The sequence below is a fragment of the Cutaneotrichosporon oleaginosum genome (assembly GCF_008065305.1).
Source record: "Cutaneotrichosporon oleaginosum strain ATCC 20508 chromosome Unknown ATCC20508_contig05, whole genome shotgun sequence".
In the NCBI taxonomy this organism is placed as follows: domain Eukaryota; kingdom Fungi; phylum Basidiomycota; class Tremellomycetes; order Trichosporonales; family Trichosporonaceae; genus Cutaneotrichosporon; species Cutaneotrichosporon oleaginosum.
In genome coordinates, this window is record NW_027072174.1 from 1,894,365 (window position 1) to 1,918,104 (window position 23,740).

The 23,740-nt window shown below is 59.8% G+C and overlaps 12 protein-coding genes across 12 annotated transcripts; 3 read left to right on the forward strand and 9 right to left on the reverse strand.

Annotated features, from left to right (window-relative positions):
- Positions 1–1,188: 1,188 nt before the first annotated feature.
- Positions 1,189–2,739, reverse strand: COLE_06282 (uncharacterized protein; the record flags this gene model as incomplete). The annotated part of the gene is made up of 4 exons (XM_018425770.2): positions 1,189–1,693; positions 1,726–2,363; positions 2,396–2,566; positions 2,605–2,739. The coding sequence occupies 4 exons, from the start codon at positions 2,737–2,739 to the stop codon at positions 1,189–1,191; spliced, it is 1,449 nt and encodes a 482-aa protein (XP_018278923.1).
- Positions 2,740–3,232: 493 nt separating this feature from the next.
- COLE_06283 (uncharacterized protein) lies at positions 3,233–4,521 on the forward strand (the record flags this gene model as incomplete). Its single annotated transcript, XM_018425366.1, has 4 exons — positions 3,233–3,263; positions 3,372–3,579; positions 3,649–3,896; positions 3,929–4,521. 4 exons carry the CDS (start codon positions 3,233–3,235, stop codon positions 4,519–4,521), a joined length of 1,080 nt encoding a protein of 359 aa, XP_018278924.1.
- A 169-nt stretch (positions 4,522–4,690) lies between these two features.
- On the reverse strand, positions 4,691–5,373 carry COLE_06284 (uncharacterized protein; the record flags this gene model as incomplete). The annotated part of the gene is made up of 5 exons (XM_065626475.1): positions 4,691–4,714; positions 4,746–4,837; positions 4,871–5,011; positions 5,074–5,177; positions 5,210–5,373. The coding sequence occupies 5 exons, from the start codon at positions 5,371–5,373 to the stop codon at positions 4,691–4,693; spliced, it is 525 nt and encodes a 174-aa protein (XP_065482286.1).
- A 670-nt stretch (positions 5,374–6,043) lies between these two features.
- COLE_06285 (uncharacterized protein) lies at positions 6,044–6,919 on the forward strand (the record flags this gene model as incomplete). The annotated part of the gene is made up of 3 exons (XM_018425771.2): positions 6,044–6,338; positions 6,372–6,443; positions 6,474–6,919. The coding sequence occupies 3 exons, from the start codon at positions 6,044–6,046 to the stop codon at positions 6,917–6,919; spliced, it is 813 nt and encodes a 270-aa protein (XP_018278926.1).
- Positions 6,920–7,044: 125 nt separating this feature from the next.
- On the reverse strand, positions 7,045–7,770 carry COLE_06286 (uncharacterized protein; the record flags this gene model as incomplete). The annotated part of the gene is made up of 1 exon (XM_018425367.1): positions 7,045–7,770. The coding sequence occupies one exon, from the start codon at positions 7,768–7,770 to the stop codon at positions 7,045–7,047; it is 726 nt and encodes a 241-aa protein (XP_018278927.1).
- A 654-nt stretch (positions 7,771–8,424) lies between these two features.
- Positions 8,425–9,516, reverse strand: COLE_06287 (uncharacterized protein; the record flags this gene model as incomplete). Its single annotated transcript, XM_018424798.1, has 1 exon — positions 8,425–9,516. One exon carries the CDS (start codon positions 9,514–9,516, stop codon positions 8,425–8,427), a length of 1,092 nt encoding a protein of 363 aa, XP_018278928.1.
- Positions 9,517–13,651: 4,135 nt separating this feature from the next.
- Positions 13,652–15,346, reverse strand: COLE_06288 (uncharacterized protein; the record flags this gene model as incomplete). The annotated part of the gene is made up of 2 exons (XM_018426664.1): positions 13,652–14,139; positions 14,173–15,346. 2 exons carry the CDS (start codon positions 15,344–15,346, stop codon positions 13,652–13,654), a joined length of 1,662 nt encoding a protein of 553 aa, XP_018278929.1.
- A 1,729-nt stretch (positions 15,347–17,075) lies between these two features.
- Positions 17,076–18,179, reverse strand: COLE_06289 (uncharacterized protein; the record flags this gene model as incomplete). The annotated part of the gene is made up of 1 exon (XM_018423144.2): positions 17,076–18,179. One exon carries the CDS (start codon positions 18,177–18,179, stop codon positions 17,076–17,078), a length of 1,104 nt encoding a protein of 367 aa, XP_018278930.1.
- Positions 18,180–18,624: 445 nt separating this feature from the next.
- On the reverse strand, positions 18,625–19,380 carry COLE_06290 (uncharacterized protein; the record flags this gene model as incomplete). The annotated part of the gene is made up of 4 exons (XM_065626476.1): positions 18,625–18,753; positions 18,785–18,841; positions 18,874–18,942; positions 18,973–19,380. The coding sequence occupies 4 exons, from the start codon at positions 19,378–19,380 to the stop codon at positions 18,625–18,627; spliced, it is 663 nt and encodes a 220-aa protein (XP_065482287.1).
- Positions 19,381–20,190: 810 nt separating this feature from the next.
- On the reverse strand, positions 20,191–20,640 carry COLE_06291 (uncharacterized protein; the record flags this gene model as incomplete). The annotated part of the gene is made up of 1 exon (XM_018427467.2): positions 20,191–20,640. The coding sequence occupies one exon, from the start codon at positions 20,638–20,640 to the stop codon at positions 20,191–20,193; it is 450 nt and encodes a 149-aa protein (XP_018278932.2).
- A 740-nt stretch (positions 20,641–21,380) lies between these two features.
- COLE_06292 (uncharacterized protein) lies at positions 21,381–22,185 on the forward strand (the record flags this gene model as incomplete). The annotated part of the gene is made up of 5 exons (XM_018424799.1): positions 21,381–21,486; positions 21,521–21,604; positions 21,637–21,753; positions 21,786–21,881; positions 21,914–22,185. The coding sequence occupies 5 exons, from the start codon at positions 21,381–21,383 to the stop codon at positions 22,183–22,185; spliced, it is 675 nt and encodes a 224-aa protein (XP_018278933.1).
- Positions 22,186–22,841: 656 nt separating this feature from the next.
- COLE_06293 (uncharacterized protein) lies at positions 22,842–23,655 on the reverse strand (the record flags this gene model as incomplete). Its single annotated transcript, XM_018427468.2, has 3 exons — positions 22,842–23,120; positions 23,156–23,201; positions 23,249–23,655. 3 exons carry the CDS (start codon positions 23,653–23,655, stop codon positions 22,842–22,844), a joined length of 732 nt encoding a protein of 243 aa, XP_018278934.1.
- Between the last annotated feature and the right edge of the window lie 85 nt (positions 23,656–23,740).

Sequence of the window (23,740 nt, forward strand, 5' to 3'; positions counted from 1 at the left end):
ACAACTGCTGAGCATGCTAAGAGCACTGTACCGGCAGAGCGTCTCGTGCCCGAGTGACTGCAGTCTCCTAACGAGAACCGTGACGCCCGCCTTCTAGATAACACTCCCGCCCTCCCGCCCTCTTCGCTCGCCCTCCATCCCAACATCCCTCCAGCTTCCAGTCTATCCCTCGTTTGCCCTCCGCACGAGCCCGCTATCACGACACCCTCTCTCTCGAGATCTCCTCAATCCCGCCGGCAGCGGGAATCCGGGGAATCCGACTCTCCGTGCCGAGGATCCCCGCCCGGCGCTCTCCTGCTCGCACCCCATACATCGGCCGCCAGATCTACGGCACTACTCGCCTCCGCATGCGCTTGACGGCGAGCCAGCCGCGCTTGACGAGGCCCACTGGGTCGGGGTCGAGTGTCTCGCCTGGATCGGGCCCCGCGCGCTTGGGCGCGAGACTGTCGGTGGTAGATCGGGGGCGTAGTGGGCAGTATGGCGGCATGCGCTGGGCTGGTGGGCGGATGGGTGTTATCTCCATGGCGGTGTGGGTGGGTGAGTGGAGATGGGGTTGATGAGGTTGGTGAGGTGAGTTTCTTTCTGATTGTGTGGGTGATGTTGCTGGTGCGGAACAGCGCAGCGCTGTCATATACATAGCCAAGACGACGCGCGAGAATACAGGCTGGCATTCTCACGCCGCGCAGCATTCCTCGGCGTGCGTGGTCCGGCCGCGCATCCCTCCGACCCGGGGTTGTACAGCGCAGGCCTGGCGCTCCATCTTGACCGTTCCTTCGGGCGTTCGGGTCTTCGGGCGGAGCGGTGACGGAGGCCGCAGTTGGGTGGCAAGTAGGTCGGAAACGTGGCTCCGGTCGGTGGAACCAACTTGCGCGTTGTCGACAGCATCCGCATGTCAGCTATAGGTGAGGCCGCTTGCACACGGCCCGGTACTTGCTCCTTGATCCTTGCCGTCTGGCATGACCACCCGCGCCACTGAACTGAACGCAGCCCCATACCGCGTGGATCTCATTAGACGCGCCCTGGTCTCCACCATATGGCTCCACAGAGCTTGACGATCACATGCCCCCCCCCGAGACACGCGCGTGACTGCTCTCCTCGCGTCGCCTCGACAGCTCGAAGGCTCGACAGTTTAGCCTACTCATGCATTCTTCTGATCTCCTCGTTCCCCACATGTACTCGGCACTCTCCTTAGAGAATATACCGGATGCGCTTCTCCGCCTCGGGGTCTTCCTCCAGCGCCTCCATCTTCCTGTTTTCGCGCGCGAGGCAGAACCGCAAGAGCAGGCAGAACGCCACGCTCGCAGCCGCCATGCACGCGTTCACGCTGAACGCGAGTGTATACTTGGGTCCATATTTCTTGTCGTAGAGGTACGGCGACCAGATCTGGGCGATGTTGCCGAGACTGTTGATCGTCGCGTACGCGGCGGCACGCTTGGCGCGGGGGCGTGCGAAAGTGCTCGAGATCCACGCGAGCGCGACGTTGTAGCTCCCGAACATGCCTCCTACCATGAGGAAGAGAGAGACGTACCGTGGCGCGGTGCCGCGCGTCGTGGCAGCCACGACGAAGCCGACCATGCCGAAGAGAAGCGGGGTAAGGAGGTGGAAGCAGCGCTCCGGGCGGCGGTCGGAGCTCCAGCTGATCCAGAGGGACAGAGCGGCTGCGAAGAGGTACGGCGGGGCCGTGAGGACGAGGCTGATGTGAGAACAACTAAAGTGGGTGCTTACGTGAGGACCTTGTCCATGCCGAACGTGTTTACGACGGTCGGAATGAACTGCGTGACGGCGCCAGCCGTGGTCTTGGTGATGATGACGAGGGCGAGTATCCAGAGCTTGTAGTCTGTCGCGGCGGCGAGGAAGGACTGGAAGAGGCTCATAGTCTCAGCATCGACGACGCCCGTGTCGCGCTGCAGGCGCGCGACGGCCAGCGCCTTCTCTTTGTCGCTGAGCCAGCGGGTCGTCCCGGGGTAGTCTGGCAAAACGAAGGCTGAGATGACAGCTACGAAGATGGTGATTCCGCCCTCAAGGATGAAGAGCCAGCGCCAAGACGCGAGACCGCGCACGCCGTCCATTCCACTCTGAACGCCGGCCGCGATGAGCCCACCGAACGCGCCCGACAGCAGCGACGCAGTGTACAGCACCGATGTGCGGAATGCGAGCTCGCGCTTCGTGTACCACGACGAGAGAAGGAAGAGGGCGCCCGGGAAGTAGGGCGACTCGGTGACGCCGAGGAAGAAGCGGATGACGACGAGGTGGGTGAAGTTCTGTGCAGCGGCCGTGCACGTCGACACGATGCCCCAGAGCGCGACGAAGAGGGAGAGGTAGATCGAGGGTCGGACGCGGCTGAGGATAAGGTTGGAGGGAATCTGGCGTGAGCGGAGCATGAGGAACGGCGTACCTGGCCAAGAATATAGCCGACGAAGAGGATGGAGATGGCAATATTGAACTGGTTGCCCTGCAGTCCGAGGTCGGCCTCGAGGCCTTGGACGCGCGCCGCGGCGAGCGCGTTACGGTCGAGGTAGTTGAGAATGAGGAGAACGAAGAGAGTGGGCAGGAGGCGCGTGTCGATCTGCCGTGAGCTGTGAGCTTGGGTGAAGGAAGGCATACCTTGCGCAGGAGCTTGCGCTGCTCGACGGCAAACTCGTCGTCGGTGAGGCCGTCGACCCACTGCTCCACCTCAGTGCGGAGGTCGACTTGAAGCTTCTCGTCGTGAGAGGCTGTGCGCTTGAGATCGATGGACATTGTGAAGAGCGGGGAGCCGTGGGGTCTTGGTAGCGCTCCGCGGCGCACTATATGGGTTGACGAACGCCCATGTTCACGAGTGTAGCGTAGTGCTCCAAAGAGGCCTCATCCGGAGTTGCTCCGCTCCGCGTTTACTTGTCTTGGCATCTTCTGACTTGCGAGCGGCGTGTGAGTGCAGTGGCGATAGCGGAGTGGTAGGTGGCGGAGAGGAGAAGTGGGCAAAAGTGGTGGACTTAGGGATGTTCGGAACGGAGTCACTTTGCTCCGTCCCGGTCTGGCCGTGCGGAGCGAGGTTACTCCCTCCCCGTCAACGCTCTTCTGAAGCCACGCAACGATGATGCCCGCTGCATGCTTCGTTCTTTCCGCAAGCTCAATATCTTTGAGGCTGCTAAGCGAGCGCTGAGCTCAAGGATATAACATGACGAACTCGACGCCTCCTCTCCTCACCAACAACACGCAAGTCAACACACACAACAACACCCACAACAATACAATGGCGCCAGTTGCTCTCGACAACTCTCCCAGTGAGTAACTCCGACCCATCTTCGCCGAGCCGATACCTCCCTCCATGCTACCGAAATCATTGGATGTCTTACCCTTGCCCCCTCGGCGTCCACCTCACTGACACCCAGAGTCCTACAAGATCGCCCAGATCGGCGGCGACGGCATCGGCCCCGAAGTCATCTCGGCGGGTGTCGCCGTCCTCAAGGCTGTTGCAAAGAAGGCCGGATTTTCCCTCGACTTCACCGAGCTCGACTGGAGCTCGGACCGGTACAAGCGCACGGGCTCCTACGTCCCGAAGGATTACATCGAGATTCTGAAGCAGCACGACGCGATCTTGTGAGTTCAACGAGCGAAGGCAATCACCGGCGCGGAGCGAGAACTTGGCCAGCATATATCTGACACCAGCTTCGGCGCCGTCGGCGCGCCCGATGTCCCCGACCACATCTCCCTCTGGGGCCTGCGACTCGCCATCTGCCAGCCGCACATGTACGCGAACGTGCGCCCCACGCGCATTCTGGCGGGCACGCAGAGCCCGCTGCGCGACTGCGCGCCCGGCGACCTGGACTGGGTCATCATCCGCGAGAACGCCGAGGGCGAGTACGCGGGGCACGGCGGGCGCTCGCACCGCGGCCTCCCGCACGAGATGGGCACCGGTGCGTCAGTGCGCATGCGGGGCTAATGCCAGAGGTCTCAATTTTCACGCGTGCCGGCATCGAGCGGATCGCGCGCTTCGCGTTCGAGACGGCGCGCGCGCGGCCCCGTAAGATGCTGACGTACGTCACGAAGAGCAATGCGATGCGGAATGGCATGGTGTTGTGGGACGAGGTGATTGAGGGTGTGGCGGCCGAGTTCCCGGACGTCACGATGGACCATATGCTCGTCGACGCTATGACGGTGCGCATGACGCTGCACCCGCGCTCGTTGGACACGATCCTCGCTACGAATCTGCACGCCGACATCTTGTCCGACCTCGCGGCCGCGCTCGCGGGCAGCATCGGCATCGCGCCCACGGCCAACCTCGACCCCACCCGCACCATGCCGAGCATGTTTGAGCCGATCCACGGAAGCGCGTTCGACATTACCGGCAAGGGCGTGGCGAATCCCGTCGGCACGTTTTGGAGCGCGGCCGAGATGCTCCGCTGGCTCGGCGAGGAGCGCGCCGCCGGCATGCTCATGCGTGCGACGGAGGCGGCGTGCGCGGACGGCATCAAGACGGCTGACCTCGGCGGGCAGGCGGGCACGGAAGAGGTGACCCGCGCCGTAATTGAGCGTCTGTAGAGTGAATGAAGGGTATGGTATTGTGCGCGAGCGGCAGTGCTGGACAAGGATGCATACAAAGAGTCAACAGAGTCCGAACTGTCCATTTCAGCGAGTGCGGGAGCACTGATGAGACCCTTCCCGTGATGGGCTAGGCGGCTCATCTCGTCTGCGCTGCTAGAGCTGCGCGCTAGTGATACGTGAAGTCCCACACCTATCGTCAGCCCCACCACCCTCCAACTAACCTGGTTGTTGTAATCGGCGTGGCACGTCGTGTGGCAGTCCCAGATCTGGACTTTGCCGCTGACACTCCCATCCGCCAGGTCGAGGCAGAAGTCTGCCCGTCAATACCACCCACCACGCAACGCACGATTGTTCAACTGAGTAAACTGCCCCCTGTAGCGCCACTTGCGCCCGTCTGGCGAGTCGTACGGGCTCGGCCAGTTGTCGGAGGGGCAGAGCATGAGCTTGGCATTCGCCCCGTTCGACGGATGGTAGCCCGCGAGGGGGTCTGGGTCAGCGCTGTTGTCGAAGGATGGGCAGGAGAGTGGCGAGCAGGGAGGAAGGACGTACTCGTGCCAGCGTCGAGGCAGAGGTTATGGTTGACGCTGCTCAGGATGTAGGTGGGCGCGTCGGCCCACACGTACCACTGCTGCGAGGGGGCGTCGGAGCAGGGCGCGCTGGTGTAAGCCTGTGTAAGAGGACGTACATGACCACCTCGCGCATGTTGGCGACGCCGTTCACTTCGAGGCAGCGGTCGGGGTGTGTGCGCGGGTGGATGGAGACGAGGGAGGCGGCGGGCGGGATAAATGCGCGGGGCGTGGGCGTAGCTCCCACGACGATGAGGGCGACGAGCAGCGTGAGGAGTATCATGGGTAAGTAAGGTCAGTATGAAGGACTGGTGGAGCTGAGACTTGCTTGGCTAGATATACGAGACGTGAGTATCTTGCCACCGGTCGGTGCTCGACATGACCGAGGCAGGCTTCTGCCAGCGGAGCGGAGTATGGTGCGGAAGCGACGCGGAATGGATCTTCTCCGTGACCGAAAACAGCCTGCCAGCACAGCCCCGCAGCGGACAGCGCGCATCCACATGTATGGGTGTAGGGCGTGACGGGCGGCGTGTGTCCCACCGGCAGCGCTGAGGAGCGAAACTCATCAACCTCTACAAGTCGTGCGGGGCCACCGCCTCAATACGAAATTTAAGCCGAGATCCTGTCGGCGGCCACGTGTCCGGTCACAGGCAGATGCAGGACGCGCAAGACGAAATCACCGCATGCTCCAGGATGGTTATGCTGCCAAAGCGGACTTACGGCTACTATTGCATGCATGGACCTGTCGCGTCGGAGTGGATAAAGCACTCCGGCATCTCCAGAGATTGCGACTCGGCTTTCTCCGCACCGGCCGGGTATGAGCCCGAGATATGCCGGATGGTAGTGACCGAACTCCGCGGAGGCTACATATATCCAGCCGCACCACCCGCTCTCTTCTCGCTCACGCTCGCGCACCTATCTCTCCCTCACAGCCTCATCTCACGCTACTCACAATGGTCGGCCCCCCCGTTGTCATGGACTCGCCGTCCTCCGTCACCATCTCGCGCCCCGAAGAGAATGTCTGGGTGCTGAGCATGGAGCGCAAGCCGGACAACCGGCTCAGCAAGGAGATGCTCGCGCTGCTCGCGAAGCGCCTGGACGAGGTCGAGGCCGAGTGGCGCACCAAGAATGCCGGCAAGGCCGACAAAGACAAGGTCGGGGGCGCGGTAATCTTCGACACGCACGTCGCCAAGTTCTGGAGCAACGGCTTCATCCCCGCGTTCCTCACGCGCCCAGGCTTCAAGGAGCGTGAGTCGCACCCACCTTCAGCGCTGACGCTAGAATACGTCAACCCCCTCTTGATCCGCGTGATGAACTATCCGCTCGTGACGGTTGCGGCGATTTCCGGGCACTGTGAGTAATGCCGTGACCGCGCTTACCCAGGCTTCGCTGGCGGCATGCTGCTCGCGCTCGCGTGTGACTTCCGGATCATGGGATCCAAGTCGGGATGGATTAGCATGAATGAGCTCCTTATCGGCCTGCCGCTGCAGACGGGCAGCGGGGCTATCCTCCGCTCCAAGATCACGGACGCGAACACGCTGCGCGACGTCATGCTCGGCAAGCGCTGGACGGCGCTCGAGGCCGCTGACGCCGGCCTCATCGACGAGGTCGTCGACAACGTGGCTGACCCCGGCGCCGTTACGGGCCGTGCGATCGAGCTCGCCGAGGAGCACCTTCCCAAGGTCGCGCTCGGGACTTGGGGGAGCATCAAGAAGGGCCTGTACAACTGGGTTGGGGAGACGCTGCTCACCAACCCCCCCGCGGTGCATCCCGAGCAGGAGAGCATTGCGTTCTTCGACCGCTTGGAGCGCGAGAAGGCCAAGTTGTAGACTGTCAGAAGCTACTTTGGTATCAAATTGATGCTGTATGGGCCTGACGCGACTCACTACTCACAGCTCACCCCACAGCACGGCAGCCGGTGCATGGTGAGGACTATGATTCCTATATCAGACGGCTACTTGAGCTGAAAGCAAGGGTCCGTCTCGAGCATAAACCTCTCGTACCCGACCTTGTTCTTGTATTCCTCGAGCGACAGGAGCCGGATCTTGAACGATGGCTTATATTTGCGAATAAAGTACGCCACGTAATCTTCGAGGGCCGTTGTCGACTCATTCAACCCCCAAGATGAGGGCGGATAGATAGCGTTGGCAAGACTGGAATTGACGAATGTAATGGTGCCCGTGCCCTGACGCGAAAGGGTCTGATACAGGACGCCAGAGACACAGAAGCTGAGAGCGAGGGCTTTCTTGCCTTCCATGACAAGGTCCTGGAAGATGAATACCAGGTCGTCCGTGGGCGGATAGGTCCCTGCGATGTCCACTGCATTCGCGATGACCACTGTGATCTTGCTGAGAGCCGTACTGGAATCGGGCAACTTGCCGTTGATGTAAAAGTGGCGCGCAAGACGCTTCCCACGTCCAAAGCCCTGGTCGGGGAAGAGGACGAGCGAGGTCGGATGGACGTCCAGGACGACATTGACATTGGCACAGTCGGTGCGAAGGGTGCATGCAGTGTCGGTGCGGTGCAATTGCACGCCTCGCTGTAGGAAGGTCGCCCAAAAGATACCCAAGCAATCGATCACCTCCGTCTTGTGCTGGTGGGGAATGCCGCGGGGTACGGGGGCAGTGGCAGGGTGGTTTTCCGCAAGCAAATTGAGGACGTGCCCAGACGAAGCGGACATGGCGGGAGAAGATGGCGTCCACGCGGTCTTTGAAGGCGCGTGATGCGGCGCGCAGGGCGAGGAGCGAACTGCGCGATGAGGCCGCAAAGATCGCGTCCATGACGTGGGGAAGGTAGCAGAGGTGGCTTGGTTGCGAGGCAGGGCGCTCTTCGCTCTCGTGGAGGTGTTCGGACATGGAGATAGGTGACGGGAGGAGGGGTGGCGCTACGCGAGAGGTGGACATGGTTGGAGAATGACAATTGGAAGGTGTTGAGAACGACATGGTGACGAGTGAGATGAGAGATGAAAAGAGAAGAAGAGAGATGAAGAGATGAAGGAAAGGTGGATGACGCGTCGCCTCATGAATGTTTGGGTCCGAGGGAAGGCTTGGGTTTGATGTCTACGCATTCAACTATCTGCATGTCCTTAGCTGTTATCGCACGGTGAGCTAGACGACCATGTAAGAACGACACATCAGGCTACACATTAGGAGTGAATCCGAGCGACGTGTGCTAGGTTGCGTCTGACACGGACAGGAGGCTTAGAGCGTCTTGCAAGGCATCTGTCTGGCTCGCCGCACCACATGTGCAGTACGAGATATCACAGATGCAGAAATTAAACTCTAAGACTGGCGAGTGGCCCAGTGGCCGAGTGGCGAAAGGGCAAAGAGACGCACTAACGCAGTGCAAAAGTGGGGTCGGTCTCGAGCGCGAATGCTTCGGCGCCGACCTCGGCTTCGTACTCGTCGAGCGAGAGGAAACGGATTGTGTCGTAGACGTCCACGCGGCTCTGGTGCACAACATGGACGTACTTTCGCAGAGTGTTATCAGACATGGGCCGGAGCATATTGTCGTCATTGTACGGACCCCTCGCGACAAGGGGATTGAAACAGCTGCGCGCCCAGTGTCCGACGCGGCCATAGCTTGGGAAAGAGCCCACGGGGATGGCGTCGGCGTTCACGAGCGTCAAGCGGGGATTGGCGGTGCGCGAGCGGTTGGGCGGAAACACCTCGCAAAGGATGTTACCGAATTTAGTGTCTAGCGTGATGAAGTCAGAACCGGAGCACTGCTTGCCATGTGGGGTGGCAGGCTCTTTGGGAACATAGAGCACGGTGATGTCGGTGATAGAGGGCCAGGCGGACACCATGCCATTCGCGTAGCACGTGTAGTTGGGCACGCCGTCGATGACGATGACGACCTTGCGCACGGTGCTGCAGTGCTCGACGGGCGACCTGCGGCGCGAGGAGCCGAGCATCATCAGACGCGCCTCGGGGAGCTCCTCGCCTTTGGGGCGGAGCCATCCGTAGACCACGACGGTAGACGGGGCAATGGCGTCGATGACTGTGAGCGGAGCGTCGCGGATGCGGAGGATGGGCGCGCCGGCCGCGTCGGCGACGTGGGGAGACGGTTGAAGCGCGAAGTGCTCGAAGCAGTCGAGGGCCGCCGGCGGAAAACAGGGGCGGTGTGGCGTACGGCTGAGCGCGGAGAGCAGGTGCGTGTCGGTAAGCGCGAGGTGCTTGGCGAGGACGGCTTTGACTCGGTCGCGGTAGGTGCGGCAGGTCGCGCGGAAGGCGACAAGGAGCGGACCGGACGCCGCGCCGAAGATGATATCCATAATCTGGGGGTAGGCGGTGTGGTCGATAACGGGGGTGTGGCGGGATACTTCCAGCGGATGCCCGAGGGCGGTTGAATCGGTGATCGATATCGAGCACGGAGCGGTCAAAGCCTCGGGCATCTGCGCAGGACTGCCATCGGTGGCCGAGGACATGCTTTTGTTTGCGAGCTCTCTCATCCTCACGGACTTGTATGACGAAAGAATGGAGAATAAGTTGAGATAAAAAGATGTGGCCGGTGGCTCGGCTGTCTGCAACGCTGCAACGAAGCAGAAGTCATCCGCTTGCACCACCCCCTTTCACTTTGCAGCAGGAGGTCGCTTCGACTGGTTACAGTTCTGCGCACAGGCGACGGTGTTTCCAACTGGTGCGTCTGGCGGACTGGCCATTCAACGATCACGCCGAGCTGATCAAGCGGGATAACCGGGGTCGCCGCGACAGAAGGCCGGAAGGAATGTGACGCCAAGAGTAACCTTTCATGCCTCGGGCACATCGTGCTCGCCCCGTGATTCTCATGCGACGGCGCCCTCACTAGCTCCGTTGACATAGCCGTCCCAGACAGGGGTGGGAAAATCAGAAGTTTTTGGCCACATCCGCCGGAGAATGGATTGGCGCGCGACCAGCACAGTAGTTTTGATACTCGCCCAAACAGCATAGCGCAGTGATCAATGTACGCAGGTGACTGAAAGAATCACTCCACAGCGGGAATGTATTGTAACTACCGCTAGGTCCGAGTTTCGAGGCGCGAGCCTGATTTCATGTGAGAAGGCAGACTGCACTCACATTCCTTCCGTGGGCATGTCATGCAAAAGCCTATCAGGTCCGCAACGTTTGGTGTGGTGTCAACTTGCCTGGGAATTTACAATCTGAGCACCTGCTCTTTGACGGCCTTGTGCATCGACACTCTGACACTTTCCCGAGGTGCCCTTCGCATCCTCGCGATTCACCTGTTAGCCTGAATCATCTGGGGCGCACCTGCCCAGGGATCATCGGTGCACATGGTCGATGACTTCTTTCGCGGACGTTGTGCACCGGTGTGAAGAGTAACCCGACTTTCAGTGCGCAACACGCCCTCTACCACGGAGTCAGTGGTCCGCGTCCGTTGCATGAGGTGTATGAGGGCGCAAACTGGTATGAAGGGGACTCAAGGTCTGGGGCACACATGGAACGAGCTGCCCATCTGGTTGCTTTCCGCATGTTGGGCACGGCTTTTATTCGCGAGTGTCCCCCTGTATCATGACAATGTAGAGGTTGTGCACCACAAATTACACAACGTGAGTTGCGGAAGGCTTAGACAACCCTGCGTCGCAATGATACAGCAGAATGCGAAACTGCCACTGAACCAACAATGACGTCACACCGTCAGATAAGATGGCAATTTTGAGTAGTTTTCGCATGAGATGACTATGATGTTGAGCTGCCCGACACTTCTCCGAGCACTATTAGCATGTACTATCTCTATGCTGTTGGAAAAACTGAAAGGTTTACGCCCGAAATGTTTGGGGACCCCTTGTCGCTTGTCAAGACAATGCGGCTAGATCATGTGTACTGTGTAGGGCGCCGACTGCATCGCATTCCCACACCGCACTGTAACCTTCCACTCCGTCTCGGGCGGCCACCACCATGTGATGCATCTCAGACCATCGCTGCTCGCGTAAACCCCTTTGGCACAAAAGCTCGTTCACACCGCCATCATCACTCAATCACGGCCCAATGGCCAACAGCATTATCGCGGGTAACAAGGACCACGCAGCAGAGGCAGTCGACGCCGCTACCCCTGGCATGCCCGGTCAATCCACAGCCATGCTCCCCACATCTACCGACCCTCTCCTCCCACCTATCATGGTCATTTACACCGAGCACCCCGAATGCATGAAAGCAATTCTTGCAGCATGTGGCCGGCGCACTCTGCTCGCCCTTCGCGCAACCAGCTCGGATATGCGCGAAGTAGCTGATAGACTTCTCGCGCGCAAGTACCGCATTCACTTCTATCATCGCCTGCTCGCTTTGACACAATGAGCTCGCGTAGATTAGGCACGCATCACTCGAAGATACGAGAAGCACAAGCCTTGTCCTGGTGTGGTGTGGATGTGGAACAATGTGCAGGTATAGGGAAGTTGGACACGTGCTGCGAACGTGCTAATCCCAGTGAATCCACCCAACCTCGCGTTGAAATTGTGTCTTCCCCATCTTCTCATCTCCTCATCTCTTTTCTCATCCTACGTTCCTACCTCTCTCTCGCTCTTTTCCGTTTCCTCTCGGTTCCCCTCTCCCACACGCTTTCCACCTCATCCTCGCCATGATACAAGCAGCTCTATCCACCCCACAGGCAGCCACTGCAACCAAGGTGGCCAAAGCCAACACTATCATCGTCCTCGATCCCCGCGCCTTACCATACATCTTCGACCGGATATTGGCGTGCGCGTCCTACACGGCTCTCCTCCGTCTTCGCGCGACATGCCGTGATCTCCGCAACCGCGCCGATATGCGTCTCATGTCCCATCTCCGTCTTGAAGGTGCTTCCCTCATGCCTGTACTCACTGCAAGTGGGAAGCGTGTCCCTCTTCTTTCTCGCTCCGCTTTACGCTCGCACCCTCGGCAAGCCCAGTTTGTGCAGTTGCTTCGCGAGTCTCGGGCTATAGATTACACCGGCTCTTTCCGTCCTGTTGCCAAGCTGCTGTGGGGCGAGGGTATGCAACGCTGGCCAAAAGTCGCGCGCGCGTGGGTCAACACCGAGCTACGCAACCGACTTCCACCGGCCTCGCATGACACCCTCGTATACTTCGTCTGGAGCTCCTTAGCCTCGCCTGGAGATCTGCCTCGGCCAATTCGAGCTCTTCCATCATCTTTGAAGTCCGTGGTTCTCAACCTCTCAATCGACCTTACGGACATGTTCACCGCACCCAACTCCCTCCGCCTCCTCGAATGCACCAGTCGGACACTTGAAAACCTCGTTGTTGTCTTTCATCCCTCCGCGGCAGACCTGAGCAACCAAAGGCCGCCCTCAAATCTTGCAATGATCATTATTGTTCAACGTCTCTTCGGCTTTCTCTGGAGGCGTGCTGCTCACGGCCACATTCTGCGTATTATCATGGTCGACACCCACCTCCTCCCCGTTCAAGTCAAACATCAACTCACCTCTCTCCTTCGTTTAACCCTCTCTCGAGACCTCGTATCCTCCCCAAGGTTGACTCAGCAACCCACAAGCTCCCGCCCGTCCAACCGCATCGAGAAGAGCACGCTCAAAGCCCGAATCCCCCTACCGAAGAACGCGATAACTCTACTCTCAAGTACGGTGTACCGCACACAAATTGGCGATGAGCGGTTCCGACTTTACACCGACGCATCCTTTGTTTTGATCTAGGTCGGGTGAGAAGTTGTGGCAACAGTTATCTAACTCCAGAGCCTGTTCGTGCACCAGCTTCCCTGTGTTGCAGCCCGTTGCAAGCGACGGTTCCGACATGTGAACAATTCATCATGCACTTCCCCCCTCCCATAATATCGCGAAGACCATCACCGTAGCAAGCCCCCGTACGCCTTGTATCTCTAGCTCTGGTAACATGTCTAATGTCACATGCTTCACAACCAATCCAGTTTCCTTCTGCAAGTCGCAACATGTGAGTTCGCCCCGTATACAGCCGCCGTGCAGTAGATATATATCAGATTCCCCAGTCCTACATAACTTGACATGACCCAACTGGAGCGCGCCACTTATCGTCGGAGATTTGTGCCAGTTGGTGGGGGTTCGAACCCGGTGGTGAGAAATCACTGTTAACGGTCGTACAGCCGCCGGGGCTGTGGTATTGAGAGATCAATAAGAAGGGTCGTACAGCCGCCACGACCAGCCTAGCATGTCCTAAATTTTTGTTGTCGTCCAGCTCAGCTCAGAGTAACGCGCAGCCTGCTCAACCGCACTGCAACGCTGCCTTACTTATAGACAGCACACCATTCATGGCATGCCGGGAGGAGGTTGTGAGTAAAAGCCCTCCATACCTTACACCCACTACTCTGCCTTGACCATTGCAACAAGTTGAACAATAACACATTGTACCAGCCTCGGATCGGCATGTCGACACCAATCATTGATGGATCACAGTTCACTTCACTGGACGGAAGGGGGGCGTAGCACATGGGGATAAACCCACTACAGTGCATTCATCCACATGTCTTACGTCGCACTACACTTTCGAAGGTATGCGGCTTCTGAGTAGGCTCAGGGTAGCCGAGAGGCGCCATTCTCTTTGCGAAATAACTCCCAGGGCGCTATAACCGTGGAGCCATTGAAAGAGCTCAAGGGACCATCAGCTGCGCGTTCTTGAAGCGTGCCTTGATGATTTGGTCGAGCCACCAAAATGGTGTCATGTAGGTGACGTCAGCGTGCTGGCCGTCGCTGCCGCTGCCGGCGGTGAGCAAGCCCACGAGCCCGCCGCGGCGGTCAAGCACGGCGGCCCCCGAATCGCCCTTCTTCGAGAAGATGCCATGCTTTTGGGTGGAGACGACCATGAGCTCGGAGGAAGTCTTCACCTGGCCCCCCGCCGTCTGTCGTGTCCGAGACTCCAAGCCGTTCAGGACGCCCAAGGTGGTCTGCGTCGTCCGTCCGTTCTTCAACACATGCAGGGCAGGCTTCCCGGCGGCGTCGTGCTCACGCGGTGCGCTGAGCCCCGCTTGCGGGACGATGCCACGCACCTGGATGTATCCTTGCTCGGTAACGTTGTGGATAGGGCGCTCGTCTGGGCGCGGATACATCTTTGCCATGAATTCGGGCGACTCAATGTCCCCTTGCGTCAGCGACGGAGGAAAAATGAGCTTACCAATGAACACACGGTTGCCTACTGCGGTGATCGCAGCATTGTTGGACGGCGCGACCTCCACGAACCCCCAATCGCGCGTGTATCGGTAGCCGCCGTCGGAATGTATAATCGGATCCGCGGTGCGGACGTGTCCTAGATCTAGGTTGCCTCTAATGCTGGCGACCTGGGACTGGAGGACCTGGTGGATGCGGATACTGCCTTCGGTCGTTGAGACGTACGACCGATAGTACGCCCTGTGGTCTGCGCTGTTTTGCGGGTTGGCCGATTCCCTCAGCGCAGCTTTCCGACACATGTTTAGAAGCTCTATCTCGTTCTTGATGCCCGACTCCAAAGACTTGAACGCCTTGTTTCCGGGCGCCGAGACTAGGATCTTTGGCTGTGTGGCGTCTTTGTAATCGTAGCCCACGTTGTGGGCTATAGGCGTGGGGTCCAGCAGGACATGGGCAGCCGTGAGAAGCATAATCGCGCCACCGACACGATAGTACACTGCTCCAGTTCCCTCGCGCTCGGTTTGATCGATGCCGATTGCCATGCCGAGGAGCGGGGTGACAACGTGGCGCCGAGGTGCAGCAGGGTCGGGGTATGTCCACGGCAGCATGGCGTGGTTGAATAGACATGCCTCCCGAAAGGCGACTTCAAGGTTGAGATTAGTGTATCCATGTTCCGCAAGCATGGCTTTGATACCCAGCGCTACGCTCTTGGCCATGGCCGGCGTGAGGGTCCGCGGGCGAACTCCCACCCAGGCATATACGGCGGGCAAGTGCTGCGGCGGCCCGGAGAGCCTTTGGTCGGCCTGCTCCGCGAAGCGGACGGGATCGATTGAAGTCCACCACACCGAGCGTTGGTTTAAATAGCTTTCGATATTGGGGCATATCTCCGGCCAGTACGGGGCGACAGGATGGTCCCTGGTGACAGGTACGAGCTTGCGACGCAGTCGGAATTGACCCGGGCCCTCGAGTTGCCGGAAGGCGACACCCGTCTTGAAGAGAGAGATGGGGTTCGAAGGCAGGCCCCAGAAGTCCGTGAAGGCCCCGGGGTAGGCCTGGTAAAGGGCTGCTGCTTCTGCTGCCGAGCGTGGGGAAAAGTCAGGTGGCGACTCAGGAGCCGTAGCGTATGGGTTGCGGGGGCGTGGGGGTGGGGGAGGGGGAGACTTTGACCATCCAAAGGCAGACATGGTCGTGGATGAAAATTGAGATCGACTGGAGTAGATTGGGGTAAGAGTACGAGGAGAAGAGGGCGAAGTGCTACTGGATGTGGAATGGAGAGAGCAGGGATGTGGGGTATAGACAGATATATACGTAGCGAAACGGGGAGGAGGTCATGGCGAAGAAGAGACAGAAGCGACGCACAAAGACAGCGAGTGGACCGAGCAGGAGTAGTAAGACGGATACTCAATGCGGAATAGGCATTGCGGAATGCGGAAACAGAAGGGTGGCGTTAAGCATATACAAATACATCGCGCCGATTCCTCCAAGATGCTCCAGTCGGATGCGCGACACGGCTACTGTATCTCGAGTTTAGCACAGACATCTGGCAAGTACAAAGGTGCGAAGTATGCGCGTCTGACTATGAATCCGCCGCGCCGCTTGTGAATAGGAACTTCAGGAAACAGACGGTGCTCATGCCCTCGAATGGGTGCTCTGCACGTCCTGAAGAGGCTTCTGTTTGATTTTGTCCCATGTCAAGACTACAAATAGCTATGGGCGGCATCGGGATGGCATGGGCGTGACATGATGCCCGGGGCGCCCGGGCCCGTCGCTTTGACCAAGGTAACAATCACCGCTCGCGAACAGATGTCCGCGGCCGCCAAGCCAAGACGAGCGTCACCTCACAGACCTTTATAGAACCAAAGCAAGGGTGACAGCACATGATCAGACTGTGCCCGTATTGGCGTCAAACACCGAGCTTGATGATTTAGCCGCCCCACGACACCGAAAAGGAAACACCAGAGGACCAGAGCGCAAAGAACAGGTGAAGCAATGCGTGGCCTGCGTGATAGCAGTTGTCGAGTAGCAGTCGGTCGCGAGGGGCTCGGAACTCGAAGGATCAGGTGAAGCGGTGCGCCGATCTTTGTGAAAGCTCTAGATCATCGGGATTCTGAAGGCTCCAGAACTTCTGGAGTCTGGAAGCTCTAGACATAAGGAGCAGCGATGCAGCGATCTGTTGGAAGGTCTGGAGCATGTGCTCTCTGGAGGTTGGGTGCGCCCCGCTCAGGCTGGGTAAGTGAGCGACCAAGTAACCCGTTCGCGCCGGGTACATGATCCTGCCCTCGCTGTCGGGCTCCCATCCAAACCTCCCACTCGTACCCCCCCATCTTTAGTACAAACTTATCTATCATCTCGAACAAGGGATCTCGGGGGGAACAGTCCAGCCAGATGAGTATCCCCCACTGCTCCCATGCCTGCTCGGGCGACCTGACACCAAGCAATACTTCACGGCCGCCCACGTCTCGCGCGTCCAGTCGTCGCAGGTGAGTATTCTTCTGGCGCGAGGCCAAAGGCGGCGGCAACATGAATTCGAGCGGCTTCGCCGCTCGTGCCCAGTCGGCCGCTGCGATTCACGCCAACGCGCAGGGCTCGCAAGGCGGCGGCTACGGCCGGAGCCACAGCCAGAGCCAGGGTCACGGCCAGGGCCAGGGTGGCCGCGACGCCTGCAAGAAGTAGAGGCTGCCCCGCGAGCGTGCTGATTCTGTTCATATGGCGAGATGTATATTGTGATGGTGCTCTGTATAGTTGAAACTGATGCTTCGTTATTGGAATGGTGTCATCTACGAGGATTGGAAGCAGTCAGAGTCTAGGAACCCGCGTGGCACTTGATGACGAGTGGAAGTCATCACTAGGCACCGCAGAACATGGGGCCTCCCAACCCGATGGCGACGGTCGCTTGCTAGAGAGATACTTACCTCACACCTTAGCCCGGAACACAAACTCTTCGTCTGTCTCATAGCGGAACTGCTCCTCGCCAACCTGGGAGCGGTACTCGTCGAGAGAGAGGAACGAAAACGGTATAATCGGCGGGCTCCGTTTAACGATGGTCTCGAGTGTGACTGCCTGGCGTCGGACAGCTGAGGTAGGAAAACGAACCTGACCATTCTCGATGAGTGGCAGCACTTCGGCGTTCACAATCGTAACAGACATGAGTTGTCTGTGGTCCGGGTATGAAGCGACCCAGGCGGCGAAGTCTGCCCCGCCCTCTGTGACAGATCCGCGACCGAATCTTGGGTCATCGCGGTCGACGAGAATGATCACGAGCTCGGTCGCCAAGGACATCCACTGCCAGAGGAGGGATGGCTCGGATATTCGCAAAGCCAAGTTGAGCACGATACGGCCTGGGGCGTAGTCTCGGTTGACTCGGCTCCAGTCTTCTTCAAAGCTGGGTTCGGCGAGGCGATGCGGCCACCAGAAAACCACGCGGTCACCAGGAAGGCTCGACGGCTTTGGATCGGTGCGCACATCGCCGCACCACATGCGGACTGCACGGAACTGTAGCGGTTGGACATCGGCCGCCTTCTTGAGGTCGCAGCTTAGGCCGCCAACAAGGTGGGTGATGGTGTGAACGAGGTCCACGACTTGAACAGCAGCGAGGATCTCAAGATGGCGCGGGACCACACGAGGTGGTAGCATCTCGCGGCGGAAGAAGCGCGGCTTAGAAGTGGCTGGAGGCGGAGGAGGGGGACGGAACGAAAGTGGAGAGAAGGCGGGATGCCGGCCAAGCTGGTGCCCGGCACCGAGGGGTGTGCGGGCATGCCTTTCGTTTCCAAGTTGGACCAGGTGAACCGCCATGGCGCGGTCGATGCGGTCGCGCAGGCTGCGGCACGTCGCGCGGAGCCGGAGGAGAGAGGCATGCGGCGCATACTGGAGCACAGCTTCGAAGATGTCTGGGAAGGCTGTATGGTCGAGGGAGCCTTGCGCGACGGCTCCCTTATGAACGACGGCGAGTGAATGCGCATCGTGTAGTTTGGACTCATTAGATGCCTTGGAGATAGCCTTCTTGAGGCTCTTGAGCATGGCGAAGAAAAGGTGAACGGGGGGAAAAGGATAACGTAGTGGTCTGAGCGCGCCGTGGAGCTCGAGGTGGGTGCGAGGGCGATACTGTTCGGGATGGAGTGAAGAGAAGAAGGGCATGTCGTCCGTGTCGCAGATCTCATGCCAGCCGGGAGCGTGCGCCTCTTTACATAAGCTGCGATCGCGACTGACTTTCCTTGTGTGCGGAATGGGTTTCAGTATTTCACCTCACGGATAGGCGAGTGCGATGCTCTTCTGGTGAACCAGTCATCTCGAGACGAGACAAAAGACGACCAATGGGCGCGAGCGAAGACTGCCACAGCCGTGTGTCTCATGTCCGACAACGAGTGGACCACTTGGCCCCCCCAACATGCGCCTTCAACCCACTACATCGACTTCTGCTCCGATCCTACGATCTACGAAACTCGCATGAGCTGCCGCTCTGGACCTACTTCTTGGCGGGGTGACAAGCCTCGCCGGCACAGCTGTTGTCCTTGCCGCGCATCTCGCCCATAATCTCCATGGCGCCCTTATCAGCGTGCGAGGCACAGCCGCTTCCGCACATGGCGTCCATGTCCTGAGGTGAGTGGTGCCCGCCAAACTCTCACCTTGCGCGGCTGCATGTCCTCGCCAGTCATGGCCTTGGAGCCCACGGTCATGTCCATGTTCTGTGTGAGCTGGCCCGCGACTCCCTTACCTTGTCGGCGTGCATGCGCGAGTCCTTCATGGGGCTCGAGCCCGTCATGGACTTCGAGGCGTCGGTGGTCTGGTGTCAACCCGTACGGAATACACCTACCTTGTCCGTCTGCATGACATCGGTGCCCTTGGGCTTCGAGGCCATGGTCTTCGAGTCGGTCTTGGGCATCGAGCCCATGCCGCCCATGCCGCCCATTGAGCCCATCGAGCCCATAGAGCCCATCGAGCCCATCGAGCCCATCGGGCCCATGGAACCCATAGCACCCATGGAGTCCTTCGAGCCCATAGAGCCCATAGAGCCAGCGGGAATGGGCTTGGGCATCGCGACGTCGGCGGTCGGCGCCATGGGCTTGTCCTTGCTGATGTTCATCTCGGCGGGGGCCATAGTCTTCGCCGGCATGGCGCCGTCCGGCATCGAGCCGGTGGGCATACCAGCCTGAGTCTGGGCGGTCTTCTTGGAAGCGGCAGTCTGAGCCGCGGCGGCCTGCTGGGTCTTGCCGGTGGTCATTTTGTGGTGGTGGAGGTGGGGTGGTTTGATGTTAGGTGTGAGATAGGATGGGGAGGCAGAGGTGGTGAGGAAAGTTACGAGACAGTCGCGAGGTTATATATCTGCTGGGTGCGGCTGACGGGGAGCGGAGGGGAGGGTTGGGCTTCTCGTGGGCCGTCATGGGAAGCACAATGTCGTGGCGCGCATGTGAAGCACACGTCCGCGGTCGCTCTCACGATCCCATCTTCGCAGTCGTGGGGACGCGGTGGCGGTGCGCACATGTCCGCAGCGCGTCTCGGTGAGCACACGCACACATTAGCGAACCATATATGTCACAGACGCGATTTTAACGCTAGAAACATATCAGAGAGCTGGTCACCAAAAAGCAAAGCCCCCGTCGAGATTCGAACTCGAGACCCTCTCATTTGTACGCAATACAAGTGAGAAATTATAAACCACTAAACTACAAGGGCCGCGCTTGTCGCTGCTGCACGTGGCATGCGCGCGTGAAACAACGTCATCAATCACGTGATCACTGCGACCCGCTCTTTCTGAAGCTAGAAGATCGACTCGTCCCCGCATTCGTCACTGTCGTCCCCGACCAGCACGAAGCTTGTGCTCAGCGCGCGCTTGATCCTTGTCCTCGGCTGGGGCGCGCTCAACCGCGTTCCCGGAACGTGTGGGACGACACGCGGCCGCCCATCATCTGGCTTAGTGTGCTCCGTTGTAGACCCACCTTCAAAGCCCTCGAGGAAACGCGCCATTGCAGCCCACCAGCTCGCCGCATGGAAAAAGGGGCTGTGGACGACAGCCAGGACATGTAGATGCGCCTTAAAGTCGAGGTGGTAGTCGCGCCCATCTTCGAGATGGGCACGGAGCTGCGCAACGAGACGCTGCACGTTGGCGACGCACGCGGCGTTCCTTCCGGTCGGCAAGCGTACAGCGACGTCGCGCGCCGCCTTCACCCGTTTGAAGAGGAGGTATGTGTGGATCGCCCAGTCGCGGGCCGCGATAGCTTCGGGGTTCCGCGCCGAGAGGGCGTCGAGCGGCTGCGTGAGCGCGCGGTGCATCTGGTCTTAGCGTGGTGGGGGACGGGCGTACCTGTAGTTCGGGGTGAGAAAGGATTCGTGGAGGTGGGCAAGAAGGGGCGGCGGGTGCTCTTCGAGGTAGCGCAACCTGTCGTGCTTCCAATAGCACGGGGCGACGATGCGGCGGGGGGGGGCGCGTCGGTGCTAGGTTGGGCATGGCGATCAGCCCGGTTGTCGTGAGAAGGGCATGCATCGACGCTAGTATGCGATATATCGGGCTGGTCTCTTCTCCCTGTTACATGTGATGGCCGTAAGTGAAAGATGGGACCAGCAGTACTCATTTGTCTCGCCCCGCTGAACAGACTCCTTACTCGTGATGAAAACTCGTAATCACCAAAAATCTAGAACGGCGTCTCACCCCAAGAAGTGATGCAGATGGCGCGATGAATATCTGCATTTACCGGTGACGAGACCGCTGCGAGCTGTGTAGCTTTGGGAGGCGAGGCAGTCCTGTTCCCACTCGCACTCCACAAGTAACAGATCCTTCTGCACCAACTCAGGTGTCGGTCGGCATCTCATCCGGTCTCCCCCACTCCGCTCCATCATGAGATCCAACGTTCACTGAATCCTACACGATGCCACCGCAGCTGATCCCACCCATGCACACAAGATCTCGATCTCGGACATGGGCTGTGCGAGCACACACGTACGTATGAGGCGGCCTCCCCGCGTACACACCGGGTTAACAAATGATCCCTTTGCAGATCTGATACCCTCTTGGCCTACGACAACGTCGAGAGGCATCCCACGCGCGCAACGTACGAGTCGACTCTGGTGCGCCGGCAAGCAGTCGCCACCGTCCCGACCCTACATATAGACTCACACCCGGCCTCTCCATCTCGTACTCCACACTCTCTTCCTCTCACCCCTCTTCTAGTCTACCCCCAACACATTCGGCCTTCCCCACCGACTCTCCCAATCTTACACCTCACCATGCGCCTCCTCTTTTGGCCCCTCGCGCTCTTCGCCGTCGCTGCCGCACAGAGCTCGGCGCCGGCTTCGTCCGCCGCGCCGGCTAGCACCCCGGCCGCCGGCGACGGTGGGTCTCTATCGCGAATCAGCTAACCTCTTAGACGGCTTTACCGCACCTCCCGAGCAGGACATGACCCTCCCCTGGAACATCACCTACTTCATCGTCCCGACACGCAACAACTACTGTCAGTCCATGGGCTGGTCAGACTAACGGCAGGGGTCAACGACGCGGTGAACTCGGCCAAGTGGACGCCCGTCAACGTCGCGACGAACCTCATGCTTTCGAACTCGAACGCGAGTATTGCCGGCCAGCGCGTGGTCCTCGCCCAGAACAGTGAGCGCCTCCATTGCCTCCCCTAACCCCAGTCGCGCCCGGCACAAGCACCTGGACAGGCAAGATCCAGGGCTACAACCCCGGCAACAACTACATGCTCCAGCTCACGGCCGCCGGCAACCCCGACCGTGAGTGGCTGTCATTCCGCGCTCACACCCAGAGAAGTTCGCCCAGTCCCAGGGCTTCTGGATCAAGCCGAACGGCACCGCGATGCCGCAGCAGGTCGCGGGCGTGCCGCCCTCCACGCCCATCGACCCCGCCAACCCCGGCGCCCCCGTCCCCAACGCCGACGGCAGCATGCCCACTGACGCCCCGGTGCCGGGCGCCGCGCCGTCGGCGCCATACGTCCCCGGCCTTACGTCCGCTGCGTCCGCCCTCTCGGCGGCCGGCGCGCTCGTCCTCGCCGCCGCAGGGCTCAGCATCTGGCTGTGAGCGCTGCGGATTGCAATCGACCTGCCTATAATCCGCCGCGGCGAGATGTTGTAGCGTGGTAGAGACAATGCACCCTCGTTCACTCGTTGCGGGACAGCGGGTTGGCATGGCGACGGATTAAGCATGAAATCGCGCGATCGGGGCTCGGCCCGGAATATCCGGACAGATCTGATGTGTAACGTTACGTTCCACGGAGACCGATGCCGCCGGCTCTGATCCGAAACATCTTGGCCTCGGCGTGGACTCCGTGAGCATCCTCGGGCATTGCGCAGATGTACGCACAGACGTGGGCTGCGTTGCGTCGTGTGGGGCTTGCGGATTTCTTGCATGCACCCGAAAAGGAGACTTTGCGTTGTTGCCTCCGTGGACTCAGCCTGCTCGCACCCGCCGGGACCCACTCTCCCTGGCCGCTCGCACCTCCCCTCCCCGCCGCCGACGTCAGCATCGTCGTGGCCGCCATGCCCACCAGCAACAACTCGCTGCTCTGCGCCCCGATCTTCGGTGCTGTCGCGTACCATCTATAATGCTGCATGCTATACGTACCGCGCCCGCTTGATGCCCTTCCTCAGAGAGGATGTGTTACGCTCGTCCTTGAGATCGGGCTCGGGCCTGCGCTCCCGAGCGCGCACCTCACTAGGGCGCACGCTCTCAGCGCCCTACTGCATAGCGAGCAGCTCCTCCTGCTCGCGCTTGAGCTGGTCGAGCTCCTCAGTCACCTTGCGGCGGAGGCGGGCTTCGTGCTCAAGCTCGGCCTCGAGGCGGGCCACGGTCGGCAGACTGGCCTCGAGCTCGGCGAGCTCGTCTGCGCGCACCTTGAGCTCGGTGTAGAGGCGCTCGTACTTGTCCGCCTTGGCCTGGGCCTCCTCGTAGCGCGCCTTGAGGTCCTTGTACTTTTCGACAAAGGAGCCGACTAGCTCAGGCGCGCCGGACACGGACTGGGGTCAGAAGGGGCGGGAGGGAAGGCACGTACGCGGTCGGACATGGGGGAGGGCGATGCCTTGGGGGTGACGAAGGGCCTGGAGTAAGCGAGATTTGACGGGAGCAGGGTGACTTGATGGCTTACATTGTGGGAATGATGAGGGAGGGCGGCGACGGGCGAGGACGAGTGTGGAATGGACGATGGAGAATGATTGCAAGAGATGCGAGGAGGATGGAGGCGAGTGCGAGGTGTGATGTGGAGCTTCTAGCGCACAGAGCTAGGCAGACGAGTGGGATGAGGTCTGTGCGAACAATGTCGATGGTGCGAGATCGAGTGCGAGAATGAGAAGGACGGAGAGAGGAAGTGATCGATGTGTGCGTGGAGAAAGGAGATGATGATGATGATGATGATGATGATGATGTTGTCGAGACATGATTAACAAGATGAGTGGGATTAGGGATTGCAAGCGGGGTGGGAGTGGTTGTGCTGGCGCTTTTGAGCAGAGCCGGTCGACGCTCGCGCTCGTCTTGGGCGTCACGCTCGCGAGTCATCGGTTGGGTCGGAGGTACAAGGGAATGCAGGACGGGTAGGGCACTGCTCGTCAGCATATTCATCTCTGCGGCACGCCTCTTCAGA